The 22,303-nt window shown below is 37.2% G+C and overlaps 1 protein-coding gene and 1 long non-coding RNA gene across 5 annotated transcripts in view; one reads left to right on the forward strand and one right to left on the reverse strand.

Annotated features, from left to right (window-relative positions):
* The window catches only part of LOC101162995 (BMP/retinoic acid-inducible neural-specific protein 3), a 104,569-nt gene extending 83,801 nt beyond the window's left edge, over positions 1–20,768 (forward strand). For 2 of the 4 annotated variants that reach the window (XM_004068210.5, XM_020702537.3), the window contains exons 8-9: positions 6,099–19,773; positions 20,398–20,768. In XM_004068210.5, coding sequence (XP_004068258.1) covers positions 6,099–7,215 — 1,117 coding nt within the window. In that variant the 3' untranslated portion in view covers positions 7,216–19,773; positions 20,398–20,768. Of the gene's footprint in view, positions 1–6,098; positions 19,774–19,879 lie in introns of all 4 variants that reach the window. The other 2 variants (XM_078946635.1, XM_078946636.1) reach the window with 2 other exon arrangements.
* On the reverse strand, positions 20,758–22,084 carry LOC144992044 (uncharacterized). Its single transcript, XR_013655776.1, has 3 exons — positions 21,771–22,084; positions 21,231–21,345; positions 20,758–21,149 (listed from the first exon to the last, which is right to left on the reverse strand). It is a non-coding gene; the product is annotated as an uncharacterized LOC144992044 (long non-coding RNA).
* Positions 22,085–22,303: the final 219 nt, after the last annotated feature.

The following is a 22,303-nucleotide window of genomic DNA, read 5'->3' on the forward strand; positions in this document are numbered from 1 at the left end:
AGGCAGCCTTACTTATGTAGAGCATTTCATACACAGAATCCGTATATTGTGCGTTACAAACAAAGGCTATTGGTAACAGGATTTTTTTTTTTTTTTTTTTAAAACAACCTTAAAATAAAATAAAATGTAAAAAATGATTTGATCAGAGGAAATGTAGAAAATATAGATGCGGTTTAAAGTATTTTAAAAACCCTAGTGGCTACAACAATAAGCATCAGATATTGTCATTCACCTTTTGGCACATCCCTTGTTTGTCATTTTAAAGGTTGAAATAATACATATTTTGGCTCAATTTTGGTTATAAACCCTTTTTTTATTTTGAATGAATGTGCTCTTAAATTGGAATATGAAAATCATATTCTGCAGATTACAAGCTGCAAGTAGTGAAATATGCAGCCGAAAGGCTAGGTGGCCACAGCTAAAGGAACAAGTTCGCTTATGGGTGCTTGAACAACGTGCCGCCGGGAGAGGCTTGTCAACAGTGCAGTTGCGTCTCCACGCAAAGGTGGTTGCCAAGGAGATGAATATAAATGACTTTGCGGGAGGACCTTCTTGGTGTTACCACTTCATGCAACGCAATCGCCACTCTATCAGAGCAAGGACAACGATGTGCCAGACACTGCCAGCAGACTTCCAAGCCAAGGTAGACAGTTTCCGTGAGTTCGTTGCAAAGCATGTAACTGAGCACAGCTTGACACCGGATCATATTATTAACATGGACGAGGTCCCCCTCACATTAGACATTCCCATGGGCCGAAGTGTCGCAGAAAAAGGGCTAGAGAGTGTGAATATAGTAACAACTGTTGACGAGAAATCACGCTTGGTGCTGGCATGTTGTGGAGATGGATCAAAATTGCCACCGATGGTCATTTTCAAATGAAAAACAATGCCAAAAATCCAGTTCCTGTCACTTACTGTCGCCGTGAATGAAAAAGGGTGGATGGATCAAGAAATGATGGAGTTATGGCTAGCGAAGCGCTACAATGAGCGTCCAGACGGCTTTTTTAAAACACGCAAAGCTCTGCTCGTGATGGACAGCATGCGAGCGCACATCATGCAACAGTTCAAAGATAAATTAAAAGTTTTCAACTCCATACTTGCCATCATCTGGCTGGTGCGACTTATACTCCGCAGCGACCTATAGTCCGGAAAATATGGTATATCTCTGTCTGTTCCCGCTACCCTAAAAAACTGCAACACATGTTTTTATAGTCAAGATATTTTCTGGTTCTGTCAAAAAAATGTCTTTTCAACTGTTGTTGTATTTCAGTCAATGTAAAACTGGCTGACAAAATTTCAAGTTATTTGAGTTCAGTGGATGGGAGCTGTTACTTTACTCAACAGAAAAAAAAGGTTCTTATGTTCAAATAATTAAAACAAAATTTTTTATTGACATCTTGAATTGTTTAAGACATGAGCTTTTATTTTTAAACACTAAGTTACTAAAAAAAGATATCTTAAAAACTAAAATGTAAAATGTGACCCCCCCCCAGTACTTTTCAGTTCAGTGCATTTTAATTATTCATTTATTTCTTTTTCCATAACACAATCCTTTCATAAGCTCTTATTCTTTTATCAAGTTTCCAATCCTGCTTTTGCAGTTAAAAAGAGTAGACATCTTTCCCGTTTGAGGTTTTTTTTTAATTCTTTTTAATTTTCTATGTTTCCACTTTTTAGCTACAGCTTTTGTTTTATACTTTTATTGAAAAAATTATATGTATACATATATTTATAAATCCCAAACCTTTGCCAGAGGAATACAAAGTAAACAGAAACTAATGCATGAAACGGACATGAGTAAAACTGTGTGTTTGTGTGTGGAGGAGGAGGAACAGGCACAAAAAATAGAGAAAAGAGAAGTGGTGCTGCTGTTTTCTCTCCTGTGGTTCACCAAGCAAATGAAAATGGCTTTTAATGGGGAAAAAACAAAATGCATCTTCTGTGGAGAGTAGGAAAAAAAAAAGGAACAGTTTTGCTCACCGACGTAAATTGAATCCGAGGCAGGAGAAAGTTTGTGTGTGACATTGAACTGTGTGAAATGAACTGACAGACAATGAACAGATTGCAGAGTGAGCACGCAGCGTCTCTTTGGCCTATACTGCACGCTGCGTCTCCATGACACTTTACATGTCCTGCTGACACAATGCGCTATATATTAGTGAGACAGCTTCCTCTGTCGTGCTGTGCACAGTTTGCTCTCTAGGACTGAGATATGCACAGCTGACTAACTGATGAGTTTCTGAAAGGCTGGGTTCTGTTAAAACTGCTAATACGTTTTATTGACTCTCCACTGACAAGCTTTCAGCACTTTTTATTTGATTCTTTTTTTACATCCTCTCCGTTTTCCCTCCCTTTGTCACACAAACTACATTCACTCCTTTGCTGGAACAGTGTAGTGAAAAAGCAGCAGATATAAAGTTGACCGTTTTCTTAGGGTAGTTGTGGCACAGGATGCTGAAAACAAAACTCATCTCAGACTCATTTTACAAAATGCAACATGCCAAGAAACAAGTGTTATGCTACATGCACACACAAGCGACCCCTTCCACTGAAAAATCTTTGTAAACGTGCATTTATCGGGGTTTCAGGCTTCCACATTCAAAACTCTGTTGAAAAAAAAGCCTGGAGCAAGAGATGCGAGATTTGCATTTGACATTTTGCAACACGACTCTTCCAACTGTTAGCAGTAAACAGTATTGCATGTCCAGTGTGAACACCATGTGCTAAATGCATGTTCAAAATCATGGTTTTAGCGCATTTCTGAATGCCTGTCACAAATGTGGCACTAAATGATTGTTTTATTTTTTATTTTTAATAAAATATAATACATTTAAAGTTTAATCAGAATCAAAATTTGAACATTTTACAGATAAGTATTTCCTTGAAAAACCTTAATAGTCCTGTATATTGGAAAAAAAACAAACTTGTTATCAACAGTAAAAGATCCATTCATGTAGTTTCAAGAATGCATAAACAAACAAACAAACTAAATGTTCAAATTAGTAACCTTGTTAGGAATCCTGGTAATTAGGGTCAGACTAGGACAGGCATGTCCAAAGTCTGGCTGTGGGCCAAATGCAGCCTCCATTAAAATTTCTACTAGCCTGCGAAGTCCTGTCATAAAATCAATAATATTCGGCCCTGAGCACATTCTAAGTACAGTGATTTCTAGATTTTTGATTGGCTGAGTTATGTTGCAAGCTGTTGTAAAGCTGTGGCAACAACTTGACCTTCACAGCCTTAGGGGTCAAACGAGAAGAATAGTATTATTTGTTTCTCTGATCAAAACCACAAGTGTTTGTACCTCTGAATAAGATAATTATTTGTGTCATTTTCCTGTTCGCATGATTTACATTTAGAAGATTACAGTTTGCAAACCCATTTAAATCTGACAAACTGTTTTCGTCCATAGACGGAACATTTCTTTATTTTATTTTTGGTCTTTAAAAATGAAATTCACAGTAATCTTAGTAAAAACGTGTTTAGATATATTTCTGTTCTATGTGAAGAAATAAAAAGTATCCCATTGTAATTTTTTGTGAAATAGTTCATTTGCATTTCATCTAATAATAAGGGTTCAAAGAATGCTGGCTAAATAGTTGACCCTCACACATTTTTACATCAGGGGACAAGGATATTCATAGATTAGTAAATAACCAATGCCTAAAATAATTATCTTATTTGCTAAATCAAAAAAAAAAAAAAAAAATCAACCGTCAAGATTTGCCGTATAAAGAAACCATTTCAGGGATGGTCGTCTTTCGATGTGTGTATCCTAAAGCATTTGCAATAAAATGAGCTATTTAAAAAGTTCGAAGCAGCAATAAAATACACAAACACTCAAAAATAGGCCCCTTTTTTTCTGTTTACAAGTTATAGTACTTCAAGAATCCATAAAGAACACAACCTTGGTGGTAACAATGTCAAATAGGGTGAATTTTAAGAAGACCTGTGTCAGATAAATGCATCTAGACATTAAAGAAAAACACATTTATAAACAACAAACCACAACAAGAATCAAGTTTCTCATGCACGAGGGAGAGGAGCAAGAGTCACAGAAAACGTCTACCACGCTTCTCTTCTCAAAGGTTCTGCTTGTCCCTGTGCACCTTTTATTAAGAACAGAAGAAGGAGGTAACAGTTTCAAGACAAAGAGAAAAAGTTCATTAGGGGGTGTCGTATAATGACCCATTTGGTGGATTCTAACTTCAGACAGTATTCCTTATCAGCTAAGGACAGTGTGTCGTAAAACCCCCTCTTCCTAGCTGGGGATGAGAAGCAGATGAACAAACACAACTGTTTTCAGAAGAGGTAAAAAGGTCAATCTGAGTTAACATTTAAACATACATTTCACCAAATACATTTAAGCAATGATAATAATAAAACAAATTCCTTCACAACCTATCATCTCAATAGATAGACTTTACACTAAGATGGACTTTTTTTTCTTAACTAAATGCTTCATCTTACTTAATTGTATTTTATTATTTTACTATAAAGCTTCACATCTTCTTCACAAGTTGAAAAAAACTTGACACATCCAAAGTTACTGTCAAAGTTAAGTTTCTGGGTATCAGTTTCTTAGTTTTTCTCCATTTGTGCAGTTGATTGTTAGCCCCACAATGAGAGCTCTGCAGTTCTCGTTGGATAATCTATGCAGAAAGCACAGGGTGCCTGCAGCAGAGCTTCTAACGCTGCTGGAGGAAAAAGATGGATTCTAAAAATGTGACAGATGTTGGATAAAGCAAGAGGGAGACTGATTGATAACATTACATTTTTGTCATGCAGTCCATCTGCTTGTTTATTCTCTGGAATTCGGGTCTGCTATTACAGCATGTACTGAATGAAAAACATTTTCACCGTTGTCCTGTTTTTGTTTTGTTTTTTTGCTCATTTTTATCTTTGAGTTTTGTTTTAGACACAAATGATATTTTAGCACTTTTGTGATGGATTGATTTCTTTTTTTTTTGGCTTATACTTTAAAGTCAACGGTTTCAGAACAAACTAAAGAAACTGCAAAAACTTCAAGTTCCACTCCAATCATCTTTTGATCTATTTTAAAGCGTCCCAAGAGGTCTTTTAATTATAAATATGTTGTTTTAGCCAAAATTAAAAATCCTGTGACGTCTTCTAGGAAATAGTTTCTGCAGAGCAGCAGTAGTTCATTAGAAATTCACCTCTGAGTTGTGACTTTTGAAATGGAGTAAGGCAGCCCCTACTTCCCACCATCCATCTGTTTTACATGCTTTCCCACTAGCTTAAAGCCCCTTCAACCCCCAACCTAACATTTACTAGTACAACAAAAATGGTAAGTAATACTGGTGCAAAGAGAAGAATCTGTAAAATAACAATGCTGTCATTTCTTTCCCCCCCCCCAAATATTTCACATCAGTCAGACAACTTAGTGTTCAAGTGTTTTGTGTACTTGACAGTGATGATCCAGAGCTCATCCTAGTTATTTTAGCCACAGACTAGAAAGTTTGTAAGTCTTCGAAGCGATGTGAATGGCAGCTGAATCATCTTTATCTTCTGTGAGGGACTGAATTTTCACTGCACGTGTCGACAGGCTATAATTTCCAGGTTGGATTTGATCAAAAAAGTTCAGCGATTCAAATGGATTACGAAGATGTGAGTCTCACTCAGGAGGTCTGATGAGAAGATGAGGCAAAGTGCAGGAATGTTAACACCCCCACCAGATCAAGCAGCAGACATGGGAGGTGTTGAAAATCTGCCTCTTTGATATTGGCTGTTTTTTGACATCAGCATTCATGACATCTATGATGACCCATTTTTTTATGTAATGAGAGGATTTAATCAGGCCTCCTAAATCACATTTAATTAGACGGATTTATGCATCAGCTCTAGAGCATGATGTGTCATCAAAAATATGTTCGGTTTCAAATAGAGAAAGGGTTTTTTAATAAGGGCAACATGGTTTATGAATGGCGGAAGCCCATAACTAATGTCTGCAGTGTTTTTGTCGATGTGAAACCCAAGTTAAGTCCTTTGTACATAAATCTGAGTCAAACTATTTTCGATTTCTTGACAGGCAGCTTCTGTTTTTGCGTAGAAATAATCTGCTGCTCTCTGTGTTGCAGGCCTTTCAGCTACTGGCTGAACTACATCCTCTCCATCATGTACTGCAGTGAAAACAATCATGTCGGCTCCTACCTGGAGGAGACCCGCAGCTGCTCTTGCCCTTACGAACACCCCCCTTGCCAGAGTGTGATCCCCTGCACGGTGGGAGAGGGCACTTCCTGCGCATCATGCTCTTATGAAAACCGCTCCCGCTGCGCCACCTGCAACCACGGCTACATGCTGAGTCAGGGCATGTGCCGGAACGAGGTGCCGGACTCCACTGACCATTACATCGGCTTCGAGATCGACCTGCAGGATATAGAGCTGCGCTACCTCCTGCAGAGGCGTGACAACCGCATCAGCATTCATGGAATCTTTGTCAGCAACGACGTCAGGCTGAACAACTGGTTTGACCCCTCGTGGAGGAAGAGGATGCTGCTTACACTGAAAAGTAATAAATATAAGTCAAACCATGTCCACATGCTCTTGGGGATTTCTCTGCAGATCTGCCTTACCAGGAACAGCACACTGGACCCAATGCTATCCGTCTATATCAATCCGTTTGGGGGCAGCCACTCAGAGAGTTGGATCATGCCCATTGACCAAAACAACTACCCAGACTGGGAGAGGACTAAACTAGACCTTCCCCATGACTGTTATAACTGGACTTTGGCTTTAGGTAATAAGTGGAAGACATTTTTTGAGACTGTGCACTTTTACCTGCGGAGCCGGGTCAGAGGGCCCTCAATGAACGGAAACGGAACAGTGTATTATGAACCCTTGGAATACCTAGAACCGGGACAGAATCTCGGCTACATGAAGATAAACAGCATCCAGGTGTATGGCTATAGTATGCACTTTGACCCTGAAGCGATCCAAGACTTGATTCTACAGCTGGACTACCCCTACACTCAGGGCTCGCAGGATTCAGCCCTACTGCAGCTGCTGGAGATCCGGGACCGGGTCAACCGGCTCTCCCCACCTGGAGCTCAGCCCCTTGATCTCTTCTCCTGTCTGTTACGGCACAGGCTCAAACTGTCAACCACAGACGTTGCCAGGATCCAGGCTGCCCTCCAGACTTTTAGTGCCAAGCAGCCGCACTCCATAGAATACGAGACAACCAAATTGTGTAGCTAATAAGTGGGCAGATGACCAGGAGCACAGATGGAGCGGTTATCCCAGAGGCCTGATGATGGTAAAGAGCAATTCTGAAGCTGTTCAGTGGACAATTTGGGGACATTTTATATGTTATTGTGAGTCTCAGCAGTGTAGTTGAGATTCTCACATCGGCTTTTCCTATAAATTTGTACAACACCCTAGAGTTAAAGAGGATTTCACCACACTTGCCTCACAGCTTTTCACTCCTGCTGAACTTTGACAGATCATAACACAGATTTAAAGCTCTGCCATCACTCATAATTTGCCAGTGGTGCAATGTTTGCAGCTTACACAGATGTCAGTCACTTAAATGCATTAAGAAAAGCTTTTGCTGATAAATACAAGCAATGTAATCATCTTACAAACACATGCATTATGGTCTTTTTTTCATGATTTTTTTTTTGTTCTTTTGGAAATTTGATTCTATTTTTTTTTTTTTATTTTTTTTTTCCTCCATCTTAATATAGAACCCAGTCTGCTTGTTTCCTATGTTTGTACATCCTCAAAAATATAGCATTTTTTCAAAAGTCTGCCATGAATTTTATAAGAAAAAAACTAAAATAAAGTAAAGGAACAAGAGATTTACAAAGGAGAATTAATGTACCATAATCATGATATATGTTACATGTGCTTTTATTTTTATAATGCTGTTGTTTGTGATGGAAAAATTACAAAAACACTGTCTATAAAATGTAAAGTACAACTTTGTTAATACACTGAATAAAATACATTTTTATGTGTGGTCTATAGGCATATCAGGTATAATGGGGAGTCATAACCACAGTCATGATTACCACCAAATTCTATGGGAACAGTCTCCCATAAGTGGGTCAAAAGTATTGTATTTTACCACTTTTAATTGTTATTTGTTTCATTTTGTTCTTTTTTAGGGGTTCCCGTTGGATCTTAAAAAAACACATTTATAAATGTGAAAATAATACCTTAAAAATACACCAAAAACTTGAATTATTATATCTGACAATTACAAGTTGTGTTTTATGAGAAAATTTTCTACATTTATTTTGATGGCATAAAATAAATAAAGCGCAACAGAACCAATCGTAATGCACCAATATGCTGGTTGCACACAGACAATTTTTAAAAGAAAATGAAAGGCGCTACAGCGTCACGGCACAGACCATGACAAAGGCAAGAACTAAGAAGCTACAGTTTTGATCATGAAGAAATTTACATTTAACAGGGCATGGATAGATAAAGCGCTGTTCATTTTTCTGAATCATTGTCATTTTTAGAATCAATTTTTTCAATATTTTTGCATTTACTTTTGAATGTAATTATTTAATTTTTTAATGTGTTATTCAAAAAAAGACTACAAATCTAACATTTTTATGAAAATCCAAATAAAAGTGGGTCAACACAAGAAACACTTTTTATTTCAATTAAAAGTTAAGTAATTATCAATGGCTAAGTAAAAATTCATCATGACATTAAAAACACAAATTTTCTTAAAGTGTTTGTAGTTAAAAAAAAACAAACAAACTCATATTTGGTATTGGTTACCTTGGGTTTATGTTTATGCAGGTATCTCCCATAGCTCAGACGTTTACAGAATCATAGGCAAAAGTATATAAATATGATTCATTAATTAACACATAAATAAGGAGTCTTTTTTTTAAACATAGTTGTGTAATAAAACTCCATATGCAAAAAATGTGCTTTCAGAAGTAGATTAAAGTAAAAAACAAAACAATATCTAACAATGATCTAGTTAGACAATCCCCAAAAAAAAAAAGAAAAATGACAAAACAAACAAAACCAATGCCACAACTAGGGATGGGCCGAAAAAGTTTTTTTTCTGGCTGATACCGATAACCGATATTTCCCCTGCAACTGCGCCGATATTAGCCGATACCGATATTTAAGCGTCTATGGTAACACAAAGTTTAGAGTTCCTTTTTGTTTTTTGATTAAAATGCAAAACTTTTCTCATTCTGGAAAATCACATTGTACTTGAGCTTTTTAACATACAGCAAAGGATCTTCTATGAACAAGCATCACTTTAAAACTTTGTAAATATATCTGAAAACATTCAGGCCATTTATTGACTAATGGACATAATTCTAAACCATAAGCTTCCCATTGCTAGGGATCTATTAAGAACAACGTGTCCCTATCAAAACATAACATTTACCTGAATACAGTCAATTTCTGACTATGATGGTAAACATTAGTATCCCAATCGTTTAGGAAAAAGTACCCATTTAAAAAATAAAGTGTTTCTGAAAACAGTCAGAAGAATATCAGTAGATTTTTTTTATTTTATTTAGGACACAGATAAACTCAAGTTATGGAAATATCGGCTGACACCAATACTGGTACAGATATATTGCCCATCCCTAGCTACAGCCTTCTTTTTTTCCCTCTCCATTTTAATGACAAGTCCAAAACTGGTATCCAATTTTCTGCAAGAAGCTGCTGACGAAAAACGTAAAATACTTGGGCAATGGATTCAAAGTTGTGGAGCAAAGAGGAAAACAATTTTCGGAGTTTTAGATCTCCTCTTAGCTTTGGATTTTTGTTGACGGATGGCTGCTGGAGGGCGGCGGAGAAGGCACAGGATCAAAGCCGCTTATCTCAGGTGCTTCTCCCAGTGGTTTGCAGCCTGTTGTAATTTGCAAGGGGTTTATGTCTTACTCCAAGCCGTAAAATAAAAGCATAGCACTTTGTGTGCTCCAGGTGCTTTGTGCTACAAGTAGCATGCATCTCATACAGACATTGTGCGAGGCCTCTCTGAAGTTTAACCATTTCATATGATAAAAGCAAGCGGTGTGGAAATGCAGCTTCAGAGACCCGGATCGCCTAGAGTCTTACCAATCACACGTTTAGACAGCAAGAATGCTTTCAAGCCGGAGTTGTCGGGAAAAAAAAGAAAATCGCTTTTTCATGCCGGAATAGTGAAAGGATCAAGTGGAAATTGAGAGCAGAGAGTGCAAGTTTTTTTTTTTTTTTTGCATAACCAAAAGTTCCGAAAAGTGTTGTAAGAGAAAGAAAGACGCTCTGATCCTCAGAGGAATTCAAAAACTGCCTGTGCAAAGAACCAGTACCGAAAGCTCTAAAACCCACTTAGCTATGAACATTTAGGAAAGGTTATAACTTGTATTTATTTATTTTTTTTGTATTTTTATTGTTAAAAAATATTTCACTAGAAATACCATTAATATTTCCTTCTGTTCTGCTTTAGTTCAGTCAAAACTTTTTTTCTAACATTTCCTGTCTGATATCAGAACCCCAACTATCATTGGGGCAGACAGGAAATCCCTGTTCCAATGTTCCATTGAACACATCTCCCATCATGCACCAGTATCTGTCATTCTATATTTTATTTTTCTCCAAAAGACATTTAATTTGATTTCACATCAAAGTTTAACGTTTTCTAAAAGTCACAGATCCACAGCAGAATGGAAAAGCAAGAATCCAATTTTTGGACACAGGGCAGATATTGACCATACCTTGAAGGAGCTTCTCAATCCCCAAACGCATCATTTAAAATAGATCCTGCTGACATATAAATCTTTGGTAATTTGCTCTGCTGTTTTGTAAAAATAACATATTAATTGAAATTTTATTTTTTAACTGAAGTCAATCTTTTACACTTTTGTTTTCTGTTTGCATAACTTTAAATCTACTTTAAGGGGTAAACACTTTTCCCTGAAGTGCTGGTGCTTTGTGGAGCAACAAAAGCTGTAATGGCTGTGTTCAGATTGAGGTGTGTCAAACAACACAATCAGAACAGTAGGTGTAAAACATGGTCCAAGGACTTTTCCACATCACATAACAGAGTTCCTACCTGTAGGTTCATTGGAGTACAACAAAGCCAGGATCTTTGTGCTTGTGGAATTTGTCACAAGTTGGGAACAAGTTTGAAAAGATTCCAAAAGGTCATGTTCCATGTGGTGCGTACAGATTGGTCTACTGCATGTTTTCTGACCTGCACCTACAGTCACAGTCATGACCTAACAAATATAATCTGTTAAATTTTCTCCCTTTAACTCTGAAAAAGCTATACATATTTTATGATCCTTAAATCCCTTAATACTCATTTATTCATCCATTATTTACTGTGTATCTGCTTCATCCTAAGTAGAGTCACACCAGTCCGGAGGGGCTATTCATCATAGGTGGAAAAGCAGAGCATACCCTCCACTAGTGGCCTGTTCATCACAGGGAAATGCTGTTGATCCCTATTCATCATCTGTCATATCTATAAAAGGAAGGGGAATGATTCTGGATTTTAAAGTTTACAAGGCATTTTAGTTGGCTCTTATGAATGAAAATTTAAATACTAATGAGTTTGGAAAGATCACCTAATGACAACCCCTTAAACGGAGGTTGAAAGATTCTCCAAGATCTTTGAGATTTTGTCTGATCAAAATGTTTTTGTTTTTTTTAAATTGAGTGTCCATCTCCATGTTATGGCTTAGCTGTCTGTGGGCGAACACAATATTTAAAGATCGCTGGCCACTGGAGAGCCCAAAGAGAGAAAATGTTCACACACATTTTTTTCAGTGGGCATGCAGTTCGTCGCGAACACATCAGTAAGGAGCCAGTACACGCACACCTTACTAATGTTAGGGCCACTCGTCACCCGCACATCACAAGTGTATAAAATTCACATTATCCGGACAAATATTTCACGATACCCTTACCACACGCACAACAATGGTAGGCAATGTTTTTATTACGTCCCATAACCCTTGTGCTATCTTAGATGACCCCACCCTTACATTTACGTGTTCTCCCTACCATGACAAAGGTGGATAAAGGTGGAAAGATTTCATGTAATCCATGGACACCAGTGAAGATAACAAATGATTGAAGAAAAAAGGTTCAGCGCACTGTCTAGTGGGGTCTAGATGACCCAACTCCCAATGTTAAAGTGCTTAGGATAGCACAAGGGTTAAGGTGAAGGCAAAAGGAAACTGCAAGGGTACACATCCACTCCCTTGAAGATAGGGTCTGCAACTATTGCAGGATTACCATTGCAACAACACATCATCAGTAGGGTAAAACTAACCTGTCTCACGACAGTCTAAACCCAGCTCACGTTCCCAATTAGTGGGTGAACAATCCAAAGCTTGGTGAATTCTGCTTCACAATGATAGGAAGAGCCGACATCGAAGGATCTAAAAGCGACGTCGCTATGAATGTCACTACAACCCACAACCTAACCCGCACCTGTCTACAGCCCTCCAAGGGTTTGGACAACCAAAAATGTAATGGCTTAGTCAATGCTTTGGTTTGCACCTACTTAGGAAAATACTAAAGAAAACAAAAATACTTAATCACCATTAAAAACAACACAGGTCTAATTATTTGGGCTAGTTGAACGGCAGCAGGACCATAGCAGCTTGCAGTCAATAAGTTGCTCACAAAGTTATATATATAATATATAACTTTTTCAGAAACAAATATGTTTCTGTTTGTCGGGAAGCTCCAGCTTTATCAAACTATTTTGCAATAAGACAATTATGGAAGCTACAGAAAAAAACTGAGAATCATTCTTTTGCAAGCTTTAAATCTTTCCCCATGTATACTACCAAATCTAACATGGAGTTAATTATTTATTTTTATTTTGCACTTGATCTTAGCTTTTAAGATGTTTCTTTCACAATAAAACTGTCAAACTGTTTCTACTACTGACATATGCTGCCTCAGTAGCATTATTCTCAGTTTTGTTGTTTGCCTCACTTTCTAGTTGAAGAACAATCTGAGGCTTTGAACACGTGCTTCATGGTTCATTTAACAAGCTGCAGTTTTATAAAAATTCTCAAAGTGACCTCAGGACTTTCAGCTTTTTCTCCAGTAGAAAATAGAAAGAAATAAGCAGTCCCTATTAAGCCAAAGTAGAGGCACTAAAACATAATGCTAAAGGATGAAAGGAAAAGAGCACCATCTGCACAAAGTGTGGTGGGTGAAGGTGACAATATCATCATTATCTCAATGCCAGATCCTCAGAGAAAACATTCCCACAGAAACTTGAAGTAGGCGGTGAGATTTGATTTGGTAGCCTGGCAAACGCCATCTGTGAATTAAAAAACTCCAATCTTAGGAAGAAAGCACGCCACTTGAAAATTGAGTTACGAAGGATATGGCTATAGGCTTGGTGCAAAATATCAAAGCTGTGCAAATCTTGCTACAGAAATTTTCTTTCACTGCGCCATTCCGACATAAGAAAGCCCTGGCGTCATATAATTGTGGCCAGGCACAAATCCCAATTATTTGTTTCTTCTCCGTGATTGATTTTTAAATGGTTGGCACTTCCGTGAACTGAAAAGGATGCTACCCATGCGTCTCTACCAAAACCGAGTTCCCTGATTGGTTAAGATGGTTCAACCTTCAACTCACATCTGATGGTCATGCATTTTGTGCGTAGAGGCCAAAATCTGACTTAAAAACTTGAGTAGCGATGCATGAAGATGAGGGTTTTGAACGCAGAAGCCAGTCTAAACTTTTCATTGGAAGTAGTCGCTGGAATGCGTGTGTACGAGCCCCATGGCATGAGAAATCAATGAATCAATTTATTGATTGATCAGTTGGAGAACATAAAGAGCTAATTCCGTCTGAAAATATAATTAGAGCTACATTTAAAAAAAGCTATTTGCTCTGCTAAAAGCAAATGTGTTGCTCAGACAACTCTGCCAAGTTATCTAAAGACACGACTTGAAAATGTGAACTACAGGGGGGGGGGGTTCTTCAGTTCATCAAATATCAGGGTGATGCAGAATGGAGCAGAACAGTGAAGTAAAAAGATTAAAACGTCAACTTTAAGAAATTATGTGCTAAGTTGGCTTTACCCTGTCCTATTAAATGCCTTGAAAGCTGCATTAATGGGAAAGGTTTCACGTCTATGAACCCACAAAGAGCTGTCAGTTCACTCTTAGCTTCTAATCCCCTTCACTTCACTTATATATTTGTTTTCCTTTTTTTTCTTTGTTTCCAGGCCTCACTAGCTCTTGGCTGTCAAAAAAAGCATCAACCAGATAGATAAAATTTGACATCTCCTGTGAAGAGGTCAAACAGCTCCCAGAAAGGCCAGCTCACCCACAACTTTAACAATCACCCGTAGGAGCCTTAGGACTCACATAAGCACTGTTTGTGAACAAAGGTGAGCCTTCTTCTTAACCCAGGCTGATCCCAGATGTGAATTAAATCACCACACTCACCTAAAACAATACAAAAGGATACTGGATAGGAAACCTTGCTCAATGGAGATAAAATTAGACATTTTATAAAGATCTATATACCCCCCTAGCATAAAGTAGTCTAGTGTAGTATACTACTTAGTCTATACCAGGGGTGTCCAATTCCAGGCCTCAAGTGGCCTATATGTTTTCCAATCAACCTGCGGTTGAAACTCCTTATTGGCTAAACACACCTAATCCAAGTAATCAACAGCAGATGAGGCAGGGTTTCTGGAAAACCAGCAGGTTGCCAGCCCTTGAGGCCTGAATTTGGACACCCCTGGGGGGTATTCCAGAAAGCAGGTTATGCTAGCTCCCACGGTAAATTTGAGGCTAAGGAAGTTGATAACCTCAGCTTTCGGTTCCAGAATTGGAGGTATGTTTCAGGATATGTCAAGTTGCCATAGTAACTCATGCTCTGAACATAACCTGATCTGGAGCAGGTTTAGTTGAAGGTTAGTTTGTTTTGAGAGCGGTGAAACAGCATGGCGTGTCCATTTGAAGATTATTTAGTGGATGAAGAAGCTCAGATAATACTTTTTCCACCATGAGAGGGTGATAAGACCACATGTGGATGTTGGAAAAATAAACTTTTTCACTTTGATCTAACTTAATTATTTGCTTCAGTTAAGATAAATCATTTTTTTGGTTAAGTCAGCTTAAAAATAACACGTAGTTATTAGACATTTATTTTACTTTCATTCAAATTAATTCAATCAAGTAGGTGTAACTTTGGTGCTGCTGTTAGATCGGCACCGCAAGGGATTGTGGGATACCCTTCCCTTTGCCTGTCTGAACAAATTTGGGTTTAAGTGTGGGTTTTTGACCAAATGTGTTTAGTTGTTTAGCTGTTTTACTGTGTTTTGCCGAGTTATTTTGTCCCACTATGCTTACGTCTCTGAACCATGAGTGAGAGTGAAGGAGAGGATGATGAGTTTATAAAGCACCCCTACCTTTTTGTGATGTAATGATTATGATGGAAAATTCTTTAATCAATTTATGCACTCCGTGCATTTTTCCCCGTCCTTTTTATTGTTATAAAAATGAGCATATCTGAAACGGAAGGAGAGGAGTATCAGACCACTGCAAATCTACAAAGACCCGACCATCCGTCTAAACTTTCAGCTCAAACAAGAAGAGTCTTCTCCCTGATTGAGCTGAAGTATCTGAAGAAGTATTGAGATATTGTGTACTTCCTACACCACACGTACATGATTTATAGTAAACTTGCTAAGTTTTACTTAAGTAAAAGTTCACTTAATAAAATAAATTTTAAGAGTACTACTTTTTGCTAAGATTTCTATGTGTCCTTAGAAACAATGACACCATCTCAAAATGGCAAAAAAAACAAAACAAAAAGGAAGACACATTGTAAAAGTAACCAAGTTCTTTCAATAAGTTTCACTGGGTTTAAACTGTTGTGAGGATTTGTCATTTTCTTGTCTTCATTTTTTGGTTTCAATCTTTATTTATTTATTTTTTGTATCCTTTCAGTTTTAGCACACCAGATTTGAGTGAGCAATCATCCACAGCTGTTTCTGTTCTAGTCGATTAAACCTCTCCTTATTTGGGAGTCTGGTTTATATTTAATCTCAGGGAAGTCATTTGTTTGTCAGTTATCTGTGGCTAGTTGGTTTCAACTTATCCCCAAGTGTGTTTTAAGTTTGTTTTGTTTAAAAAAATAAAAATAAAGACAGTCATGTTACCATGTATGTTTAAGCTTTAGTTTTAAAGTTTTAGTTTCCACCAACAAGTTAGTCGTGTTCAATGAATGTATTGCTTAAGGCTCATTCATAAGTCTTGTGCAAATTTAGGTTTAAAATATGACAAGCAGTTTTTTAATACTCTACATTATCTCTACACCTAAACAGTGAGAAGGAGTAACTGTTTTAAGAATGAGCTTAGGATGAAACATGCTAATGCTATGGGGCAAAAAAAGCAATAAGTTAAAGGGCCTATTTTATGCTTTTCAGAAACCTTTTAGAATAAACTATATCCATATAATATATTACCCTCTTCAGTTTGGACAAATTTTAAGACTTTTAAGAGCGCCTTGTGGTCGTGAAAATACGGTACCTTTGGAACACTAAAGGACATTTTACAAAAATTAAATATGAAGTATTTTTACAGCTCCTTTTCCTAACCAGAAGTAAGCCGACTCGATCTCTGAGGCACCTGCGCCTTTCGCTCCATGTGAATGTCACCCATTTAATGACGTCAACCTAGAGTCGGCCTCGGCGGCGGGTCTGCATCTCGCCCACGAAAACAAGCAACACCCAAACGTTTGCAAAGATGCATAGTGTGCATATGAAATGAAAACGTTTTTGCCAAACACCACTAGCTCTGTGGAGAAAGTGGCTGAGTGTGTCAGCCTGGGGGGGCGGTGCTGGCAGCACAGACCTTTGCTGGAAGGGGCTGTTCCTCTCACAATGTGAGAACCCACTTGTTTTCATGGTTTGGGAGGAGGCTGGTGCTAAGACAGAGTGGTGTTTATAGAGAGGAATAAACATTATATCACACTTACAAGCTCAAAAAAAGAATTGTCAAGATGGTGTTGCATCAAGCTAATAGTTCTATTAGATGCCACCTGTCAATAAATCCATCAATTTCAGCTTCATGACATTGCTTTCTAGAATTAAAAGAAGATTATAACACATGTTAGGTGAGGTACTGTTGACAATGACATGTTTAGCTAACCTAAAAAAGTGTGTATTTGGTTGTGTACACGTGCTTAGCCCAGAGCTAACTGGGCATCACCCTAAATAGTATATTTGCATTAAGTCTGGTAACGGTGGGAAATATTGAAGGGGTGCTCTTTCTACCGGGTTTTGTAGGTGCTCTCTGGCCAGACATTGAGGGCTGGTTGTATTATGATTCTTATTATTTTGTATAATATTAATATGTAAAGCAAAAGGTAGATTGCTTTAAAATATATTTTTTTATAAACACAAACCGTCAGAATGCATGACCCAATCACTGCTTTCTAAAATGAAGGTGGAATGTGTAACTTGGTTTAATGGGTGGCTAGATTGTTGATTTATATTACAATTCTATTTTGCAGAGAAAAAAAAACATTTTCCCTAAATGTTTTTTTTTTTTTTTTGACAATTTCTGGTATTTCGAGGTACAGTGAGATCCATATTTGAATATCGTTCTGTTGAATTTATTTTTTGGCCTCTGGGATAAATTTAACAAACTTTCTATTTCGGCATCCTTCAAAAACTTACATTTCAAAAGAGCTCATTGAACAACTTGGTGTATTTTGATTTTACTTTGTAAAATTTAGCACTTACTGGAATTTTTTCTTCTTTATTTAATAAAGAAAAACGCTTAAATCGTGCTAAGGCTTTTGGATTAAAGAAAGCTAAAAGCAAATGTCTGTGATTTGAAATCAAACTTTTGAAAAAGGTTTAGAAACTGAAGTGAAAACTGAGCTATTTCTCCTTTGAGCTTCGAATGGTCTGTCAATGAAAGCAAGAAAAACAACACAGCCCCAGTTCTTATTAAGGCTCAAAGTCGGTTTCTCTGATCCTTTTTCATTCTTTAAAGAAAAAGAAGATGAAACGTGATTGGTAAAAATATGCTAACCTAATTTTTTGTTCTTGCCTCTATTATCCACCATTCTTTGAACATCACAGTGTGCCCTCTTGCCCAACCTAGTTATGCATGCCAGGAAAAAAAGATTTTTGTGTTCATTTTCCTTCCAATTGCTTATGATAGCAGGAGTGCTGTGGTTTCCTCTGGGGCCCAGAAATGCTCATTTGAAAAATCGCCCAGACGTGCATGGAGGTTGCCAACCTCAATTTTTGATGCAGTAGCTCATTTTGCGTGTCTTCCTCAGGAGTTGCTGTATTGCCCCACCAGAGGCCTGGCTGCAGCTGCCCAACAATTATAAGAGCTTTCTTGTGCACCTGCCCACTGCTGTCCAGTCTGCAGGTCTGCAGGTCTGCTGCTCCACTCCAGGCCACAGAGCAGTCAGAGCTGATGCCCCATGAATTCTGAGAACTTTCCACTCCTCTGGTTTTCTTCAGATGAGAGATTATTATGAAGGCAACAGTTTTATCTGGCTGTTTATTTTCTGTTTTATTTTTTTAGAAAGTCACCCCTAAATACATTTAGCTTTTCTTGAATGTTTCAGTTGTTTTAAACACTTTTCCATTGAGCCATATTTAAATATATTTTGATTTACCTCCATGTTTTTTTCTTTTGTCTTTTTTAACCTGCATCTGGGCTTCATGTTTTCATTGCCTTCCCATGAGTAGGAATTTCAAAATAAAAGTATTTACATATTCGCTGTTTTTATTCAATCAAATGTTGTCACGCTGCAAATATAAAGACAAAAATGGACTAACCAATGTCTTTATTAACCAAATATAACCTAAGTAAATGAATTGATGCAAATTTTCAAATTATCATTTTAGATTTGTAAGGAAAAAAGGTAAAATCTACGGTGGCCCTGAAGTGCAAACCATTCAACAAATCACTCGATACAAAAACATTTTTAAGATCACAGCAACAATTTAAAAAGCGTATTACATTTTAGAAAACAAAACAAAATTTCAGAAAACAAAACATAAAAAAGAAAAAAAGATTTCAGAAAACAAAATTAATTTCCAGAAAAAAAAAGAAATATTACAAAATGAAAACATTTCAGAAAAAAAATTAATTTCCAGAAAACAAAATGAAATAAAAAAAATGAAAACATTTCAGAAAAACAAAATGAAATATTAAAAAATGAAAAACATTTCAGAAAAAAAATGAAATATTAAAAAATGAAAAACATTTCAGAACACAGAATGAATTTCCAGAAAACAAAACGAAATCTTCAAAAATGAAAAACATTTCCAAACCGGAAGAAGCAGGTACTATGGGACAACGCTGATTGGATGATGATGTTTGTCAATCATTTGAACTGAAAAGTATTTTAAATGAAGCGACGACGGATTTTATCGTCCAAACAACAATGTACCATGATAATTCCCGTATTTCCCATTTACATATTAAATAAAAAATGCAGCAAACAGATAATGAAGGTTTAAATTATTTTTTGAATATTTCGTCTGAAGCAGAACGGTCACCCGGAAGTAGTTTGTGTGGATGACGTCCGTTCTGCAGGTAAACAATGAAAGGGACGATAAAACGTTAACATAAACGTTAATCTTTGAATATTTAGCGGATGTGATGACAGAACGCACACAGAAATATCAACACCAACCAGGTTTACAAATGTTTCAAAATGTCGTGAGAGGATTCTGTCTAAAGCAGCAGCTGCGAAGAAACGGGTGTTAAAAGACGGCGCACATCAGGAAATGCAGTCCCGCCATCCACAGATAAGGTATGGAGGCACATTTGTTTGATCTAATAAATGTAGCGTTACACGTGATTTCTAGGTGGGTGTTTACAGACAGATCCAAGATCCTTCAGTCATAAGTTAATGACAGGTTACCTCATCAGCTGGAGAGGGGGTCACGTGGGCAGGATTCTCAGACAGGTGTACCAGCAGCATAAATCAGCAAAGCTGTCAGGCAAACTGCAGCAGTTTGTGTCTCAGAATAACATTTATGAATGCTTCTTATTTACACTATTAAGATCTGTGACTTTAGAGTGTGTCAGTGCACAGAAACATGATAGTAAATGACTGGATGTGCTCATCATCAGACACGTCCAGGTGTGTAACTAAAGGTGGCAAAGTCTGTAGTGTAAAATAAATCTTTAAAAAAAACGTTTTAGTCTTTCAGGCAGAGGAGGAATACCAAATTGTTTTAGAATGTATTTTTTTATAAGACTGAAATAATGTATTTTATTCTGAGTTTGGTGTTTTGACCCCTCCCTAATGAATTTCTGGTTTAACCCATTTTCTCCTCATTTTGATGAACTCAACTTTTTCCTGAATGAAAGATGAACGGCAGCCGATGTTTTTCTGTCAGGGATTTTTAATTTATTAATTTATCTCTGTCAGGGATTTCAAGAGCTGGAGCTGGAGTCCAGTGCAGAGGAAGCTGCAAGCATGTACGAGCAGGAACTGGGGTCCCTTACCTGTGCATCTTCCTCTGGATGTGATGCTGAGCAGCAATGTGGACAAAACTTCCCTGACATGACTCTTTTTGATATAGGTGTTAAGCACAAACAGACTTTTCCCAGATGCATTTTTTCCTCTAATAAATGTGACTGACAGGTACGCTGAGTAAATGCTGAATGTAAGCGCAACATTTGATTGACTGCATGAAGAAGCCCATAAAGGAAAATCCACAACTGTTTCTTTGTTTCTGTTACTGAATAACGTATTCATGTTAAGTTTTCAATAAATATACTGCATTGCTATGAAACAAATTTGTTTATTTTCATATCCTTTATTACAATCCTCACGTCAGCATTCCGTTTTTTCATTGACAAAAAAACATTTCTAAACAACAGCTTTGAAAATCAAACATCATCTTTGTTAATAAAGCTTTAAAACCTAAAATGGTAAACATGGAAAAACTCCTAAATGAAGCAAGCCTAATATGAACATTTTAAACTGGAGTTTTGCTTAAAGGAACATTAAGTTGTTTGGAGTTGTACAAGTGTTTGATGCGATTCCTCATAGATGTGATTTCCAGATCATCAGCCCGACGCTAAAGCCAGGAATTGTGCTTCGTTTTTCACTCCCCACTGCATCATTTACAACTAATCAGGCTTATGCAGCAGGTTAAAGACTTTTTTTTAAAGGACCTGCAATTTTAAAAAAAAAATTAGATATTAAGGTTAAATAATATTTATTGATTACATTTCACATAAATCATGGTGACTTGCCTGTACACTGCACAATGATATGAATGACTTTAGTCTTCTTGTATTCCCATGTAGAGCTGCCATCTGTTCTTCTGCAGCACAAACCTTTCTGGAACTTCGCTTTGAGAAACTTCACCTGCAGAAATATCACATGTTAATTCAATTAAGTATTTTATAAACTTTAAAGTTCATTTTTAAGTTTCAGTATATGTGTATATGCATGGTTCAAAAATATACAATGCACTTAAATATTATTTCCCATAAGAACTTCTTTACTGATTTCAGTCTTAAAGTCGATTTTTAGCAACACTGATGCCATATAATTACTGTAATTACTGTATAAATCACAGAATCAGGCTGGCTCGGAGCTTTTTCTCTCATGTTGTCACCGAAAACGGGAACGGCTATCATGTGAAGACGGTTCGTCTCCATCGGGTTCGTTTTGCGCATGCGCAAGATAAAAAGAAATTATCTTTTCAAAGCAGCACTTTAACATCCTAAAATTAACATCCTTAGAGACATGTGACTGACAAAAGAAAAGATCACAGAATTGATTCTTACCTAAAGATGATTGACAGCGTGAACCTCGCAGCCGTAGACATTAGCGCACAGCGTTCAAAGTAAAAGTGCTCACAAACTACTTCCGGGTGACCGTGTGTCAGGCGAAATGTTAAAAAAATAATTTTAAAGTTCATTAACAGTTTGCTGCATTTTTTATTTGATATATAAATGGGAAATACGTGGATTATTATAGTACATTGTTGTTTGGACGATAAAATCAGTCATCGCTTCATTTAAAATACTTTTCAGTTGAAATGATTGACAAAAATCATCATCCAATCAGCGTTGTCCCATAGTACCTGCCTCTTCCGGTTTGGAAATGTTTTTCATTTTTGAAGATTTCGTTTTGTTTTCTGGAAATTCATTCTGTGTTCTGAAATGTTTTTCATTTTTTAATATTTAGGGCCCGAGCACGGAGTGCAAGGACCCTATTGTAATTCGAATGTTTATTAGGGCCCGAGCACGGAGTGCAAGGACCCTATTGTATCTGTTAGGTTTATTAGGGCCCGAGCACGGAGTGCAAGGACCCTATT

The sequence above is a fragment of the Oryzias latipes genome, chromosome 4, assembly GCF_053564925.1.
Source record: "Oryzias latipes strain Hd-rR chromosome 4, Olatipes_Hd-rR_3.1".
NCBI lineage: Eukaryota > Metazoa > Chordata > Actinopteri > Beloniformes > Adrianichthyidae > Oryzias > Oryzias latipes.